Source organism: Sorex fumeus, unplaced genomic scaffold (genome assembly GCF_029834395.1).
Source record: "Sorex fumeus unplaced genomic scaffold, SorFum_2.1 ptg000018l, whole genome shotgun sequence".
Taxonomy (NCBI): domain Eukaryota; kingdom Metazoa; phylum Chordata; class Mammalia; order Eulipotyphla; family Soricidae; genus Sorex; species Sorex fumeus.
Window position 1 is genome coordinate 29,240,809 of NW_026606075.1, and position 19,027 is coordinate 29,259,835.

The 19,027-nt window shown below is 43.2% G+C and overlaps 1 protein-coding gene across 2 annotated transcripts in view; it reads right to left on the minus strand.

Moving 5' to 3' along the window:
* PTCD2 (pentatricopeptide repeat domain 2) overlaps positions 1-19,027 on the minus strand; it is a 36,835-nt gene that overhangs the window by 15,645 nt on the left and 2,163 nt on the right. The window contains exons 3-7 of one of the 2 annotated variants that reach the window (XM_056112600.1): positions 15,007-15,136; positions 10,319-10,436; positions 5,556-5,634; positions 5,149-5,240; positions 557-670 (exon numbers count right to left, since the gene is read on the minus strand). In XM_056112600.1, coding sequence (XP_055968575.1) covers positions 557-670; positions 5,149-5,240; positions 5,556-5,634; positions 10,319-10,436; positions 15,007-15,136 — 533 coding nt within the window. Of the gene's footprint in view, positions 1-556; positions 671-5,148; positions 5,241-5,555; positions 5,635-10,318; positions 10,437-15,006; positions 15,138-19,027 lie in introns of those variants that run through there. The other variant, XM_056112601.1, reaches the window with a different exon arrangement.

The following is a 19,027-nucleotide window of genomic DNA, read 5'->3' on the forward strand; positions in this document are numbered from 1 at the left end:
TAATCATCTAAGGGTCTCACTCTTTACAGTCCTTGGAACAGGACATGGTGAACAGGGTACTTTGGGAGAGGGGGTGTTCCTCAGACAGCTGCAACTCTTCTCCTGTGAGATGCATTTGCGGGGCCTTGGCTGCTCCAGCTGTCTGGTGAGAAGGGACTTAAAAGATGGCAGGGAAGCAACTTTGGAAGAATGGAATCTGGCTCTAATGTTCAAGTGTAAGATGTCCCCCACCCCAATCAAGCCTGGGTTGACCCAGGAGTCCTTGTTCTATTTAGGCCTCTGCAGAGCATAAGCTATTTATTGAGACTATGACAGCCCAAAAACTATTGATATTTTCATCTTAATTACTTGAAACTTTTCCCTCAAAGCGCCACTTCCCCGATTGTCTATAGGCTCTTGGCACAACCCATCTAAATTAGCAATGCTCGAAGGATCCAGCACTGTGAATAAAAGCACTCTTTAGGATACCAAGTACCAGGATACTTAGGCAAAGAGAAAAACAAATAAAAAGAGCCCTGTGCTGCCCACTCCCAGTTTTACTGCCCCAAACTCCTACCTGATTCAGAGCTAACGCCACGGCAAAGCAGGAAGCTCTCCTAGAAAGGACTTCTCCTTTAACCAGGGCTTCTTCTCTTAAAGTGGTACAGATCTTTAGGGACTCTGGGTTATTCTGGAATGAGACAGGATTGTTCAACAAATGATCCTATAGTTCAATAGTGATTAATAGTGTCTGTATTTCAGATTTCCTTTTCCAAGATGTTCCCAGGACATAGCTCAGATTTATTTAAGATTAAACCTCATTGGAGACTGGAAAAAGTAGTACAGTGGATACCCCCATGCCTTGCACACGGCCAATCCCAGTTCAATCCCCAGCACCAAATACGGTTCTCTGAGCCTGCCCGAAATGATCCCTGATCTGAGAGCCAGTAGTAAGTACTGAGCACAGCTGGGTATGGTCCCTAGACCAAATCTAATACCAAAACAAACAAACAAATGATTAAGCCTTATATGAAGATTAAAATAAGTTATTTATCTTTATATTAGCAGTGCAGGTCTAAATGAAATTCATCTTTAAAGCTCTATGTCAAGTTTTCAACCAGGGATGGTTTTACCAGCAAAGTTACAGTTATTTAAAAAAAATATCTGGGCAGGCTGGTACCTGTGTAGGAGAGTCAGTCTGCTACTACATTAAATAACAGAGGAAAGTTCAGCAACACTAAAAAATTTCTCCTGAGGGAATTTCCAATCTGCAAATAGTCCCATATGTGAAACATTTCAAAATGTAAACACCGATTTAAGTGTAAACCATAAAAGAATTCCAAGTACAGTGGTAGAGTGCTTGTCTTGCATTTGGCTTACCAGGGTTTCATCACTGGCATCACATATGACCCCCCAAACCCTGCCAAGAGTGATACTTAAGCACAGAGCCAGAGTGCTTGCTGTGGGGCTGGAGCTTTACTACAGTGGGTAGGGCTCTTGCCTTGCTCGTGGCCAGCCTGAGTTCAATCCCCAGATTCCCTGGGGATTGTACTGTTCCCTGAGCCTGCCAGGAGTACAGTCAGGAGTCAGCCCTGAGTACCACCAGGTGTGGTCTCAAAACAAAAACAAAAACAAACAAACAAAAAGTAAGCCCTGAGCACTGCCAGATAGAGCCTCAAGACAAAACAAAACAAAATAAATTTTAATATCCTTATTATATAAACTAACAGCTAGCAATGATTATGTCAAATGATCTTGCGTGGTACATCATATAGGCAGATTATGACAGCAGTACCATACACTATGTCATAAGCATATGTGTTTGTCTGTATCTATATATCTTTTATAACATGATTAATTCCTACTTCAAATCCTAAGAATCACCTTCAAATTTGTAATGGCCGTTTCAATGTTTCAGTTTCAGTCTCCAGTGAGTGAAACCAGTTTCTCATGGGCACAGTCCAGGCAACGGAAATCCCCTGGAGCTTTTTAGGTTGCAGAACTAAATTTTCTCCAGTTGGGTGTATACACTTAAGGAAACTGTGTATCAGAATGCTCAATTGATGTTTAAGTGTGTGTTTTGACCTTCTGTTTCATAATATCATAAAATGATTGAAAGGGTCACTTAAGTAAAATCATGAAATGATTCAAAGGGTCACCTAATAATCTTTTCAAACTAATAATCCTAGTAATACTTTCAAGCAAATAAGGACCCTGATGCTATAACCAGCCCATATTTAAAAAATGGGATTTCACCCGAGGAGACAGTACCAGTGTGAAGAGCACATGCCTGGCACTTGTGAGGCTCGGAATTCAATCTTTGGTTCTATAAGATCCTGAAAACAGCTGGATGCAGCCCTGAGCTTCGATGGGCATGAGCAATGCTGTGTGGCTGGATCAGTTCAACGAAATGGGAGGCTGGATTTTACTAGGAGTAGCCCCAGAGACCCCTCGAACTCCACAGGGGGTATTCCTAACAGGGAGGGGGGAAAGTTTTCCACTTTTCTTTTTTTTAGGTCTTTGGGTCATAGCCAGTAATGCTCAGGAATCACTCCTTAGGAGAGCATATGGGATGCTGGGAACCGAACCCAAGGTTGGCTGTGCACAAGGCAAATAGCCTGTACTGTACCCTACCCCTGTACCATAGCTCCAGCTCTACGCTTCTTGTTTATTTTTGAGTCACATCTGCCAGTGCTCAGGACTTACTCCTGGCTCTGCACTCAAGGATAATCTTGGGGGATCAGGAGCCATATGGCATTCTGGGGATCAAACCCGGGTAGACCACAAGAGAGGTAAGAGCCTTATGCACTGTACTATCTCTTTGGGCCCTGGTTTTCCAGTATTAAAGGTCTATGAGAAGAAACACAAAGAATATGTGATAGCAACTACATGTGGCAGAAACTGTACGTGGGCCTCAAAGTCTCAAAGACTTTTATTCTCTGTTCTTTCAAAATTTGCTCTTTATTTTGCAAATGAGATAAATGAACCCTTTAAAATTGGTCACAAGTTTCTCAATTTGCAACTGTTGGTTTTCATTTCATGGTAACCCAATGCCCTCTTGAAGTTTCGGAGAATTGGTACCACAGTACTTCTCAAGGTAGTTTTCAATGGCCTAGATTCTTCTACCTTGCTTGGGATTCCTTAATTTTCAGCACTGAAGGTTTTAGTATCCAAGTGTCCAAATTTCCAAGAGCATGGCTGATGAATGATAATAAAGGACCAAAACTTGGTCTCTGCACTATTTTCAGTTATCATTCCTTCATTCAATACATAATGAAGAAACAGCACCTCTGTGTAAGAAGTTTCCAGATGCAGGAATGACCTACAACCATTGCTCAGAATTCATGAATTCAAAGAGTTCATCTTCAGGGGTATGGTGCCGCCAGCAGGTCAATCTGTACCTGTGAGGCGAGTGCATCAGCAGCCTCATGGCGCCTTCAGACTTCCAGATACCCCCAAATTGCTGCTCTGCCTTTGGTCAGACCCCAAAAACTTGGGGCAAAGTTTACCAAGAAAATAAACGGCTAGAAGTTAGGTATGTAGGAAACACACCCACAAACCACCTCCGGTTCAGCTATATAATTGGAGGCATGGCCTCTCTGGTTCCTGATTGAACTGCGTAATGGCCATGATCCCAGAGACTCAGAAACAAATCTCAAAACCCAGCGGCTTTTGGCAGAAATGCATCCGGTCCCTGCAGTAGGTAACCGATGCTGGGCCAACCCAGGTTTCGTGTCTTGGCCTGTTCCCCTGGGCAGCCCGGTGGCCGCCATCCTTCAGAAGCCATTTGACAGTCAGGTTTGGGCCCCCAGTGACGAGACACGCAGGGCCTCACGGTATGGGGGTGGAACTGGTCCTGTCCTCCCCACCCCAATGAGACCCTAAGTCATCGCCCACGAACGGCCTCTCTGGCTCCTGATCAAGCTGCTTAACGGTCACTATCCCAGAGACTCAGGAGCAAATCTCGAAACCCAGTGGCTTTTGGCAGAAATCTCTCCAGATTTAAGTGTTCAAAATTTCGGAATTTCAAAATCACATGGCCCTACTGCAGCCACGCGATATCATATGTTATTCATAACCAGCAATAGAATACAAATTGTCTACTGTTGCCTTTTCAGCAGATCTGAGTGTTGGGGTAAAATCTCAAATAATAATGGTGGGTCTGGTGACGAAATATTGAATGTGATCAAAGTGGGGAGAGAGTAATGTGGAAATCATCTACCCCACAGGTCTGGGGAGGGTGTGGGATGGGGGCATACTGGGGTTTTTGGTGGTGGAGAATGGGCACTGGTGAGGGTACGGGTGTTTCATTGTATGACTGAGACTTAGACCCAAAAGCTTTGTAACTGTTCTCACGGTGATTCAATAAATAAAATTATAAAAAATGAAAAAAAAGGAGTTCATTTTAATGTCATTTACATTTCTCTTTGGTCTATTGTATTAGGTGCTGTCAAACCAGGATGCGTCACTTGCTTGTCAGTGAAGAGGAAATGTGCATCTGTTAGTACGCTCTGAGGCAGTGCTCTATGTACCATGGGTGTGACATAATTAGAGCACATTCAAGGACGTGGCAAGTGCGAGGCATCATTTCCAACTCAGCGGCCACAGAAAACCTACGGAGGACAAAGCTGAATTTAAACCTGCCAGTGAACAGTGCATGCAACACAGCACAGCTGCAGCCCAAGAACAGCATGACCCCAAAGCAGAGTTTGAGCTCACTGTACTGTTCTGGGTCTCCATGATCCATGCAACTGTCGGGAAAGGGTGAGAGATAACTTTGCTTTTCCCATGATAAACTGACATGGATAACTTGATTTTTCTAAAATGAATCTGTGGAGCCGAAGCAAAGGTATAGTGGATAGGGGGCTTGCCTTGCATAGGATGACCCAGGTCTCATCCCCAGTGGTTCCTCATTTGGGACCATACCACATATGGTCCCCCAAGCATGGCCAGGAGGGATTCCTGAGTCCAGAGCCAGGAGTAATCCCTGACCACCGCTGGGTGTGGCCCCAAAGCAAAACAAAATGGACGAATAAACAAAAATGTATCTGCACCAGATGGAAAATAGACATCAGAGGGAAACAATTTTACTGGCATTAAATAATAATAATAACAATAAATACAAGTATTACCCACAATGCTCTCAAAGTTAAGGAGAGATAGTCTTACCAGTTTGTAGCAAATTGCAAAAGCAAGAACATAGGTATCTTTGCTGAACTTAACATCTTGATTTTTCATCTGAATCAATACTTCCAATGCACCTGCCAAAAATGAAGAGTGATTACTGAGTGCAGAGTCAGGACTCAGCCTTGAGCATCGCTGGATATGATCCCATAACAAAACAAAATAAAACAAAAACCTGGTATGATTTTAGCAGAAGTGAAATCTGGGGTACTTCATTTAAGGTGTGACAGGCTACACAATTGTGTTTTTCACACTTAAAGAATAGGGTTTCCAATATTCAGTCACACAACAAAAATACAGAGAACATTTTTCCATGACCCATTATTTTTTGTAACTGCTCTACCAGCAAAGATGGCAGAATTTGTTAAATGAATTTAAACTGCAATACTTACTTTTATATTTGCCTTTGACAAACAACATATCCATCAAAATATTGAAAGATGTAACATCTGAGAAGAAACCCTGTAAGTGCTAAGGCAGAAATACAGTACAGTTTGGTTAAAAGTTAAAATATTAAGGGATGAAGCATACTACATCTTATCTGCCAATGACTTATTTTTGCTCATACTTTATCATTTTTGCTTTCCTGAATTCCCTGATAAATCTGTTATACCAAAGCTTTTATTTCATGTGTTGGGTTTGGGGCCACACCCAGCAGTACTCAGGGGTTACTTCTGGCTGTACTCTCAGATATTCCCGGATGTGCTGGGGGCACCATTTGGGATGTGGGGGATCGAACATGGGTTGGCAGCATGCAAGCAAGTACACTCTCTGCTGTGCTATTCAAGGCTTTTATGTTTTAAAAAACTGAAAATACTGTCTGGTTTCTTGACTACTGTGCTTTTAGCCATGGAGACACTGAACAAGAAGTCAGGGGTGGGACTGGAGACATGGTACAGGAGTTCAAGTCTGCATGTGGCAAACCAGGTTCAATTCTCAGCACCACATACAGTCCCTCAAGCACCATCAGGAGTGATGTTTGCACACAGACATAGAGCATAAGCCCTGGGCACTGTTGGGTGTGGCCCCAACCCCCTCCCATTCATCTTCCCCCCAAAAGAAGCCATCGATAGAGAAAGAAATCTCTGTTTCATAAACACAGAAAAGAGCACCTTCATGAAGCATGTCATCTGTCACCCAGGGGAGAACAGAAACATGCCAATTCCCCCTTGGTGGGGCCACGACCTGCTGGTGGTAAGTTTGCCTGCAATGAGAGGCACAGTAGACTCAGGACTAAGTAAGGAAGGAGGGTCTCAGCCCGTGCTGATGCACACGCAGCAAATAAGGCTTTTAAAATGAGCTGATAAGTAACAACTATTATGGCTAATACTGATGAATTAAAAAAATCGCACACCTGTGTTATGTATGTAGTGACTCACGCATAAAGACATCTTTAAGTTTTATTTATTTATTTACTTTTTTGGAGTAAAACAGATTTTATTTGGAGGTTTTGAAGGGAAGGAGGAAGAGAAAGGGGGAGAGAGTGGAGAGTCATGTGCTCAAGAGAGAATCCGGGTTTCTCCAAGGGCGGCGTGAGCCCCTACACACATCCCAGTACTAGACATGAAAGCATGAAAGCACACACCTCAAGAGGGGAGATGTGGGTGCCACATGTGCTTGGCCACAAAGACACAAGCAGCACATGTGCTCGGGTATCATATGTGTCAAAACATTCTTTTTAAATGCTCTTGATTTTTTTTTGCCCTCAATGCTTTGTACACTGTGGTAATGTTCTGTGATAGTCAATCACATCATGAAATGTCTTAGCCAAGTATTCCTTTTGTTCCCTTCTATTCTTGTGGGAAACAAAGTTGGTGACACTCAAGGGCCATGGGCCACTCCTGGCTGTGCTGAGCCCTATAGTGCTCAGACCAGAGGTTCTTAGGATCCACCAGCACCAAATCCAGTGGTACTGAGGGAACCATGCAGGGTCAGATTTTGAATCCAGGGCCTTGCACATGCAATGCATTTCTGTTACCACTTGAACCAATCCCTAGGTCTCAACTTTTCCTTTTTGAGAGCCCTCAATACAGATGCTATTTTAAATGATTAAAAAAGCAAAAGGCAAGAAATATGAATGAGGCTTAAAACTAGGAAAGTTTCCATTCTGGTAACTGGAGAGAAAATGAATAAGCAAATGACACAGAAAAAAAAAACTGAGATAAAATTTGAAGTTTCAATAAGCAATGACATAAAAGAAAAGAATTGAAACAGTGTTTTAAGTTTCCATATGGGCTATGAAGAATGAAACAGGATAAAGGGATAGAGCAGGGAATGGAATTGGTCAGGAAAGGCTCTCTAAGAAGAGACCTTGCTGAAGTCAATCAAGGAGAGAGTCCCAATGAAGAGGCTGCAGCCAATCCAGTCTGAGACCACAGGTGTGGCAGGTCCCAGAAAGAACCAGAAGGGCCAGAGTGGAGTGAGCAGGGGATCACTGAGGCTGCCCGGGTCAGGGTCCAGAGCTGAGATCTATTCTGAGCGTGAAGGGGAAATACCAGAGAAGCCGGTCTAATGGGAAGATACTGCAATTCACAAGGGTGGTCAAGTGCAGAATTCTCATTTTTCAACTACCCTCACAGGAAAACAAGTAAAAGGCAATAACCTGAAACCAGATTTAATAGTATACTTAACTCACGAAACCCCAAGTACAATTTCAACGTGGAACCAATACTCAGATTAATAAGATGCTCTGTGTTCTCTTTTTCATGCCAACTATTTGAAATCCATCCTGCATGTCTCACTCAGTGCCTCCATCAGCTCAAACCAACCACAGTACACGGATTCCACAGAACACGTGACCTGTGGCCCCCAAGCTGGCAGCTCTATACAGCTTTGAGAAGTGGACACAAGAAATTAGGATGGAATCAGAATTAGGCTTTGTCACTTGACTCTGATATTTCCAGAAAACTCCAGGAAACTCCTATTACAGAAATATTTTCATGCACAGGTCTATTTAAAACAACAGCAAACAAAACTATGATTTCCCTTTTATGTTTGTTCTTATCTTTCTTTTACCTTTTTTGTTTTTATTGTTACAATGTTATTATTTATTATGGTGAAATTGAGGAGGGGGGTATGGCCCAGTGGCCTCTTCTGGTGATTCTTGGCCAACTAGGCGGGGGCAGTTAAGCGCAATGGCTAGAGCATACGATGCTACCTGGGGCTCTGCAGTGACAGGAATCTCCTGGGCTAACCTGGTGGGGCTTGGGGGTCTCCAGGGTGACATGCAGCGGCACTCAGATGACCATGTGGCACTAGAATTGAATGGGGGTGGCTGCATGCAATGCATAACTTACTTCCTGTACTATTTCTCTGGACCCCATACCGTAATTGTTTTTAATTATAACATTAAAAATTATTATAATAGAAAAGTGTATAAAGTGAAAAAAAAGTTTTCTAATTCTATCCTGTAAAGCTAAGTAGTGGTTTAGCGTGAGTCCATCCAGATTTATACTCATATGCAATCAACTAAAAACATGTCAGTATATTCTTTGAGAAAACAAAGCATATGTGTGTGTGTGTGGGAGGGGTGGGTGTGGAGTGACATTACAGTGGGTTGGGGTAGTGCTTTTGCCTTGCATAGGGGACCTGGGCTTGATCCCCAGCATCCCAGATGTTCTCCTGATCACCACTGGGAGTGATTCCAGAGTGCAGAGCCAGGAGTAACCTCAGAGCATCTATTGTTGGGTATGAACCCAAAACAATAACAAACAAGCAAACAAAATGGGATCAACTGACCTTACTGTCCAGAAACCTCCTTTTCTCTGCTACTACATTATGAGCATCTTTCTAGTACTTGGGAGTCTGAAATAAGGGGCAGACCAAGGGTCAACAGCCACAACTTGGACACTCCAGATGAGAAAGAGAGGGCAACAAGTCATGGAGTTTGTGAAAATCACTAAAATGAGGCCAGGGATGTAGTTTGCATCTAAGCAATTGCCTTGCATATAAGAGGACCTCGGTTCAATCTCTGGCACTTGGAGAACAAAAATAAATCCCTAGTGACCATCTCTGATTCCCAACTTTAACAAACATTTTTGGTTATAGATCAATAGCACAGCGGTAGGGTGTTTGCCTTGCACGCAGCCAACATGGCCGATCCGAGTTCGATTCCTCCGCCCCTCTCAGAGAGCCCGGCAAGCTACCGAGAGTATCTCGCCCGCATGGCAGAGCCTGGCAAGCTCCCCGTGACGTACTCGATATGCCAAACACCAGTAACAAGTCTCATGATGGAGACATTACTGGGCCCGCTTGAGCAAATCGATGAACAACGGGAGGACAGTGACAGTGACAGATAATACCTGAGTCTCACTGGCCTCATTTATAAACTGGAAATTATAATAGTATCTACCTCAAGAGGACTGTTGTGGGAAATATATATAAAGATATAAATAAAAATACAAATAATATTTTATAAAAAGATAAAGAAAACATGAAGAGTATTTTATAAATAGATTTGAAGCACAAGTTAAGGACAGAATAAATTTTCAACCAATGACCTCATCAGAGGCCTGGGAGAAGGCTCAAAGGGCAGAGCGCAGGCTTTAAACTCTCCATGCCCAGCACCGCCTGGTATCCTGAGCAGCTCTGGGTGCAACTCCCAGCCAGGAGCCCCTGGGCACCACAGAGCGTGGCACCAAAACTCCTCCAAAATGAAAAAAAAAAAATGACCACAGGAATTATTTTTGCTTTCGTATACAGAAAAAGAAATTAGAATATGTGAAAATAAATATAAAAATGGAAAAGCATTTTACAAATTTGTCTTCAGTCAAAAATAAAACTGCAAAACCAAGAGAGCACATGAGAAGGATAGATTAAGAAAAAGTTCTAACGTGACTTAGGCCTGTCCTAATCCATCTCTTACTAGAGGCTCCTGACTGTTCAAGGTAGGCAGGCACCTGGAACAACGTACTTAACCCCTTCCACACCTGCCTGACTCTCTGAGTAGAGCCGTAAAGAGACCTCTACCACTTCCTAGGTCCCCACTCCAAGGGAACTATGGGAGTAGCTCTTTCCATTGGTCCAGCTGCCTTTCTCTGAAAATCTCTCCCAGGAAGAATGTGTGCAGGCGAACTGCTTTTCCTAACACCACTAAACCCCCATCCTGGGCCCAAGGGAATCACAATGGCAGGAAACGCAATCAGCAAATGGTAACCTGGTCTTTGATGAGCTCCACTGCAGATTCCTCAAGATCCAACTCGTAGCACAACCTCATGAAAAGTGGTCCAAATTTATATTCCCCCAAAGTGAGATTTCTGTTCTCTGCGTGGTACCTGGTAATCAAAATGATCCAATGAGCCAGCTGGTGGGGGACACAGGGAAAAGAGCAGACTAGGGTACATATCTATCAGGTGCTCAGGATACAGTCAAGAATGAGGCCCTTTAGTCTGAGGGGCAGAGGGAAGAAATGCAGACAGGATGTGGATGCGTGCTCCACGGGCACACTCTGGGCACTCAAATACATGGTGGGGAGGGGAAGTAATAGGGGAAAAATGTACGTGGCAGCTGCCTCCATTCACCAATGCCCTGCTAGGCCTGAATGTGAGAGCTACGTAGCAAAGAACAGGGACTCCCAAGAGTACACCCATATGGAATGGCGCTGTCTCTGCGGACAGGCCTACCCAGAGAGGAACAAAGGGAAGGAGGGGGAGAGACTTTGTCCTCCTTGTGGCTGGCTTCATCCCCACACCGAATGGCAGACAACCAACAGACGTATTTTTACCACTTAGCACAGTCTGTTTGCCTCATCTTGAGGAAAGGCATATGTGAGCTCCAATCACCTAGTTAAACAAGTTAGCAGCAGTTCCGAGATTTTGGGAAAAGGCTAACGTCAAAGACGATAAAGTCTTCCAACGTGGCTGGAGGTTTCCACGCACAGTCTGTCATCTAGTGTAAATTTACTTTCAGTCACCAACTCTTTCTGCTTGAGACACCAAGAAAACAATCTGGAGACAAAGTAAGGAGCTCAGGATTCTACGTAAATCAGACATTGAGCATGATTCAGCCTTTCTGTGACTGGATCTCAAATACCCTCGGGGAACAAATCCCACCTTTTAAAAACAGAAAACTTCTGCTGAAGTCATCAAGAGAAGGCACAAAGGCACAGGGATTGTTGATTCTAAACAAAGGTACAGCCAGATGAAATAGCGGTGTGTGCTTTTAACTAAGGAGGCTCCCCACTGATGTTCAGGCCTGACCGTGCTTTTGAGTCACATGGAGTTTGGGTGCCTAGGCAGCGAGAGGAACTTAGGGCTGAGCATGTGCTAAGGACAGGCTTGACCCCTGGAGCCGCATCCTGGCCTGGAGGAGGTGGGATGTGTGCTTTCAAAGACACAGCATAAATCAGCTATAGAAATTATTTTAAAAAAAAATTCATGGGCTGAAGCAATAGCACAGCAGGTAGGGTGTTTGCCTTGTACTCGGCCGACCCGGGTTCGATTCCCAGCATTCCATATGGTCCCCAGAGCACTGCCAGAAGTAATTCCTGAGTGCACGAGCCAGGAGTGACCCCTGTGCATCGCTGGTGTGACCCAAAACTCAAAAAAAAAAAATTCATTGCTTTGTGGTAACATTTCTGAAATATTACATCAAAGCATCGTCTTAAACATATATAACTTTTATCTGCCCATTCTCGGTAAAGCTTGGGTAGGAGGAGAATTAATTACAAAAAAGGAACACAGTATAGTGATTAAGAACTTTTACGTTCTGGTTTCAAGCTGACTATTCAAGGAGCTGGAGAGATAGTACTGCAGCTAGGGTGCTAGCCTGGCCAACCCATGTTCGATCCCTGGCATCCCATATGCCAGGGAGGGAACAATCAATCAGGAGTAATCCCTGAGTACAGAGTCAGGAAGAAGCCCTGAGTACCACTGGGTGTGGCACCAAAGCAAAACCAAACCAAAAAAATCAAGAAAAAAAATCCCAAATTGACTATTCAAGTTCCAGTTCTTCTACTTACTTGTGCCACAACAATGAGTGAATTAATGAACTACTCTGTGTCACAGTCTCATCATCTGTAAAACTCAGGAAAGAACTAAAGTCCAAAGAGTTGCTGAGAGGATTCAGTGAGACAATAAACTGAATGCACAATGGCACGTAGTTACTCTTATAAAACTTGAGTATGTTGAGCAAAACATCTTTTAAACTCAATATAGTTCAGCCAATATGGGCATGAGACACAAAACAGCTGAAAATTAAAAGAGTTAAAAAATCAAGGTTTTCCCAATTTTAATGGCATTTACACATGGAAAGTACTAGAAGTCACAGAGATAGCATCACTTTTCCTTGACAAGAAATGTTCAAGTTAGGAGCTAAAAATCCCCTCTGTTAAACAAACCACAGCATAAGATCAAGATGACGTGGGGATTCTGCTGCTCCTCGGTTTTGCTCAGCACAGAGCTCATGTTGGTTTATTAGTCCTCTTCCCCCATCAGGGGTGCCTGTCTCAGGGAGGAAGAGGACAGATTGTCTAGGCAGGAACCCAGCCTTCATCACACTAGTCCAAGTCCAGCTCACTGCCCACGAGGAGAGGGCAGAGTCAGGATCAGGCAGAGACCGAGAAGTATCATAAACCAATTATGCGTCAGATTTGGAATGTTTATGACAAAAACGAAGAGTAGAGACTTTAGAATTGTATATTGTTTTGTTACTCAAGCATCTGAATGCTTTGGGTAGTAAAAAAGGAAACTGATAGCGAAATGGAACAGAGGGTCTCAAAACAATTCAACGTTGTGAAATGGAAATAACAGAACCAGCTTTACTGATACAGTTGGACAAGGGATCAGCACTTCCCTTTTAGGAAAAAAAATCTGGTGACTTGCACTGACAAGCTTTCTAATTTCCAAAAGTAAAGTAAAGTAAAAGTAAAGGCCCTCCCGTTGATCATCGATTTGCTCGAGCGGGCTCAGTAACGTCTCCATTGGAGACTTTGTTGTTACTGTGTTTGGCATATCAAATACGTCACGGGTATCTCTGCCATGCGGGTGAGATACTCTCGGTAGCTTGCTGGGGAAATAGATATATCGGTTTTGGGAACAGAGAGTAGAGCACATGCCTGATACAGATAAGGCCCTAGGTCACCCCGCCAAAGAGAGCAAGTTTTAGGCATAGAGCAGTTCATCGTGGCATTGATACTGGTGAAAATTTTAGGAATTTTCTAAATAATTTTCTAAAAAATTTTCTAAATAATTTAAACGTTCATCAGTAAGGACACAATGCAAATACAGATTCAACAATGGAATATTTCAGTCATTAAGATATGACTCCTGGGATGGAGATGAGGCTTGGAAGCTGAGCACTGGCTGTGCTGTGCAGTTTTCAGCATCCCAACCACCCACCAAAAATTAAAAAAATTAAAAATTCACCTGGACATAGAGAGAATACAGTGGGTAAGGTGCTTACTTCGCACTTAGCCAACTCGGGTTCGATCCTGGACACCACGTATGGTCCCTGAGCACTGCAGGGAGTGGTCCTTGAACACAGAGCCAGGAGAAAGCCCTGCTCACCACTAGGTGTGGCTCCAAAACAAAACAGCAACTTGGCATCACCAAATAAGTGACAATGATACAAAGATTACTATAAAATTATGCTGAAAATTATTTTTAAAAGTTCAAAATTATGTACAGTGAAATCATTATAACTACTAAAGCCACAAGATCTTAGCATTAAAACAAACGGTGCGGGGAAAATGGCTTCCTAGCCTGCCTGCTCCTAGTCAGTCACAAGTCGGCAAGAGACGAGTGAGTGGCTTCCAGGCAGAAGGGGGACACTTGTGAGAAATGTAGACAGTCACTAAAGTCTGCAGTGGTTTGTTGTGCAATATGAGAAAATAACATAAATCTTCCTCTCTCCTTCCCTCTTTCGTCCCCTTCCTTGTTCCTTCCTTCCCTGCACCCTGTGGTATTCAGGGCTTAACTTCTGGGTCTATGCTCAGGGATCACTCCTGGTAGTGCTTAGGGGACCTAAGTGTAGCTGGAGTTTGAACCTGGGTGCATCACATGCAGGGCAAGTGCCCTCCCCACTATACTATTCTCTCTGGCTCTCCCATGACTTTTTTTCCCCCCATGATAGAACTGCTAATGTTCACTATGGATAAGACTGAGAAGAAAAACATACATCTAGACAAGAACAACAAAAGTTTATTTCCTAGCAAATAAGTCAATTTTTGGTATATATTTTTCCAGAACATGTAGCAGTAAGCCCACATGTAAAAGTTATCCTTAAAAGAATGGTAAAAAAGAATCAACGAATATCACATCAGAAATGAAGTGTATTGTTTTGGTGCTGCACTGCTCCTGAGTTGGCAAAACCTTTGCTGGGTATCCTGGGTGCAGATTATGATTTGTGCCTTATTGTTTTGGACATGGGAACCCCTCCAGTGCATAGGAGATGCACACTACCCACTGAAGTGCAGTGAGAACAATTAGTAGTCCTCTACTGCGAAGGAAACAAAAACATTGGTAATGGGCACGGGGAAAAAATGCTTAGGGATGAGACACAGTGTGGAAGGGCCAGGGTTCATCCTGTTGGGGAGGAGAGCAAATGAGATAAGGGGAGGAAAGTTCCCAGATATTTGTGTTACTGTTCAGTGAGGCATGGAGCACTGCATGGAGAGTAAGGTGGGTGAGTGTGAAGAGCCAGGACACGAGTACAGGGATTAGTGAATAGATGTGATTTCCTTGGGCCTCAGTTTTCTTATTCTCAACCCCTGGCATATAGTCGGAGCCCAACAAATGTTAAAGAACAAATAGCAAGAGATAAGAACAGGGATTTAGATAAGATATTTTACTATCCTTTGTGCATAAATAATAGCTAAACTCTTAGAAGCAGATCATGAGGTCTTACCTGTAGATGACATTTTTGGCCAGCTCCACATCATCCCGGGTCTCACACAGATGCAGCAGGGTTCTCAGTTCCTCCTTCAAGATGAGCGTGTTCTGGGTCAATTTCTTCTTCAGGTTTTTCAGGAAGGTTTCTGAAACAAAGTACAGTATGACGGCCATCGCTTAGGCTGGTGAGGGCTGCCGGACTCTGAGCTCAGAGAGAGGAAGAAGCTAGAGCCTCGCATCTCACAAAGGACAAACAAGCTGCCATTGCCGGCTGGTTTCATGAGCTGAGTGTTAGAGAGTGAGTGAAGCTGAGTGTTGGGGACAGGATGCGCACTTCGAGCACTCCACAGGGCGCACACTCAATAGGCCCCACTCAAGGCTTTTTCACACAGAATCTCTGGGGTGAGGGCACAAGGCTTTGACTAACGGGGTGATCTGTACGCACACTGACGTTGGAGAACTACCTTCATGAATTTACCTGCAAACCCAGTGTATCAGATCATCTATCAAGCCGTGGGACAGTCTTCCTGACCCTTATTTTAACTGTCCTTACGTGCACATCATGATATTTACTTCAGGGATGGAAGGACCTGGTGTAAAACCAAGGCTCTGCTGCTTGCATGCTTTGGGGTGGCACTTTAATCTGTGAGACATGATTCAACACATGCCAAAAGAGGACTTGATACCACCCAGTGGGGTTAACCCAAGGTCATGTGAGTAAAATACCTGGCACAGAGCCTGACAAACAGTAACTGCGACTGCTACTACATCACAGACGTCATGGTTCTTACTTTCATTCTTTCCATCACCTGTCTGATTTAAAATCACTTCTCTAATTAAGAAAGACAAAAAAGAGGGGGAGGGTAGGAGTTTGAGTCACACCAATTGGTGCTCAGAGGAACATAGGAAGTTTTGGGGATTAAACCTGGGTCAGCCACAAGCAAAGCAAGTGTCCTGCCTGCTATATTATCTCTCTAGCCCTTTAGTTAAATATTTCTAAACTATTTTCAAACTTATAAGATTTTAATGAGATTACTTTACAGCTTGTACTTAATCCTTCTTAATAAACTTTAAGAATTCAATTTTTCAAGGTTGGAGATATAGTATAGTAAAAAAGGCAACTGTTGAAACACAGTGGATCCTGGTTTAGTCTTCAGCACAGCGTCTGATCCCTAGAGCACAGAGCCAGGAGTAGCCTAAGCAGTGCAAGGTGTGGCCAAAATCAGTACCACCCCCCCCGCCCCCCCCCCCCCCCCCCCGGCCACACACACACCAAAGAATTAGAAATTTTAATACGGGGCTGGAGAGACAGTACAGCAGGGTAGCATGCAGGCAATCTGGGTTCAATCCCTGGCATCCCACATGATTCCTTGAGCCCTGCCAGGAGTGATCCCTGAGTGGTGCAGAGCCGTGAGTAAGCCCTAGGCATTGCCCCCCCCCCCCCCAAATAAAAAACAACAACTCAAAAATTCAATTGGTGTGATTAGTATTTTAAAACAAATCTGTCAACATTTAAGCACTCATTATACACATATTCACATGCAAAGATATCCTTCTCTGTGGAAGACGCCAAAGATAGTGGTTACTTCCCTGAACGAGCTTAAAGTCTATTCAGAACAAGATATATTTATGCAAAGGTATTCGGAAACAGTGATGGAGCAGGGAACATGTAACTGATGACAAAGATGAGAGGAGAGAAATCAGGGTGACAGAAACTGATAAGGCTTGGTGGGGGCAGAGAGGTGCCAGGGAGAAAGGGTGGGGCTGGATAACTGGCGAAACTCAGGGGAGACGTTCTTGGGGGAGGAATTCGCATGAGCAACAACAAAGAGCTGAAAGGAGAGCGAGGACGAGCCAAAGTAATAGAAAATCACAGTAGGTTCCAGAAAGGAACATGATGAAAGCACATGATGGAAGAGTTAGGAAGCAAGGGGAATGTTTGTAGATGATATGGTTACTATAAAGTACACTGGGGGTACTGATAATGATGGAATGTTGGCAGAACTTTATAACTATCAATGGAATAAGCGGTCACTTACTATATTAGTTGTCCTTTAAAATATATGTCTTACCATACCATAATCTGGGAAGATTATGATAACTGGAAATAAGAGTCACTCAGGAGACCTAACACTCCAAATCTCACAGAGCTCCTAATGATATAAGGTTGAAAGAAAAGACTGAAATAACATCTAGTTTTAGTCTACTAAACTGGAGAGGAATACTTTTTGCCTCTCTTTTTTGTTTTAAATTGATTTACTATTGGTTTACAAGACTGTAAATGTTTGAAAGTACAACTTCACCCCTCTGTAAGGGTGTATAAGCTTCACCATTTCCAACACCATTTCAACTATCAAACTAACAAAGTGACCTCTACCCATCTCCCACGCTCTTTCCCAATTGCTAATATATAATCTGAGAGGTGCCAGGAACTGTTCTAATCCTATTATAACTCTTAACTCAAGCCCTAAAATAACATTGTCTTTATCCTCAATAAAGAAACTGCTTCTCAAGGTTAAAAATTTGTTATAGGTATTTTGGTCACTGTTTCGTTTGAGGTGCAGAAGCTTCTTAGTTTAAGATAGTCCCATTTGGATAGACACAGAAAGATTGCATTTATCTGGGGAACATAAAGCAACAAAATGGGAGACTAATACCCAGGAGTGGCTGAGATTAGTACCAGGAATTTTGCTCCATGACTTGGAGGCCAGCCACACATGACAGGTGAAAAGGAAGCTCAGATAGAGAAGAGAGCACCAAATAAAGGGTTTTGTGAGGATCCTCCCAGGGTGGGAGAAGCATGCTGAAAGTAGACTATAGACCAAACAAGATTGCCATTCAATGCCTCTCTTGCAAAACACAGGACCCAAAAGAAGAGAGAGAACAAGGGGAAATGCCCTGCCACAGAGGCAGGGTGGGATGGGGGTTGGGAGGGATACTGGGACCGGTGGTGGTGGAAAATGGGCACTGGTGGAGGGATGGGTACTGGATCATTGTATAATTGAAACCCAAGCACAAAAATTTTTAAGTATATAACTGTACCTCATGGTGTTTCACTAATAAAAAAAAAGATTGTCTATCCCTGTTTTCACTTGCTTGGCCAGTGGCGTGACATCTTTGAAGATACCATTGGGATGAGGGGGTGGGGGTTGGGGGGTGGGAGGGATACTGGGATCATGATGGTGGGAAATGGGCACTGGTGGAGGGATGGGTATTTTATTATTGTATAATTGAAACCCAAGCACAAAATTTGTAAGTCCACAACTGTACCTCATGGTGTCTCACTAATAAAAATTAAAAAATTAAAAAAATAAATAAAAATTTAGACCAAAAATAAATAAATAAATAAATTGTTATAGGTGGGCTGGAGTGATAATATGGCAGGTAGGCCTTACACATGGCGAACTGAGTTTGATCCCCAGCACCCCATATGGTCGCCCAAGCTCACCAGAAGTGATCACTGAGCATGGAGTGAGGAGTAACCCCTGAGAACTGCTGAGTGTGGCCCCAAAACAAACAAAAAAGCCAAACCAAAACCAAAATAAAAAAAAAGAAACCTTGTTATAGGTCACATAATGAGAAAGTAATTCCCCTATTCTTAAGATTACCTATCTCATGGTAGATAGTGTGCAGCCCTATAATTAACTTGAGGAAAGACTATTTCTGTACAGCTAAACTATGAGTGCTAAGAAGTGTTGACTAGGTGCTCCAAAATATTTGACAAAAAGGAAAGAGAAATGAAAATCAATAGACAAAATAAAAGACTAATTGAAAGAACAGAAAGTTGTGCTGTTTTCATTTTAAAAAAATGTTTGGAAGGCTAAGATGGAGAGATAATACAGTGGTAAGGCACTTGCTTTGCACACAGCCAATCCCTGTTTGATCTCCAACCCAGGAGTGAATCCTGATCACACAGTCAGAGTAAACCCTGAGCACTGCTGGGTGTGCCCCCCAATCCGCAGGAAAAAAAAAAGAGTTGAATTACTGAGTTTGAGGGGAAGACAGTAGAGAGAGAATTAATGAAAGATTTCCCAACA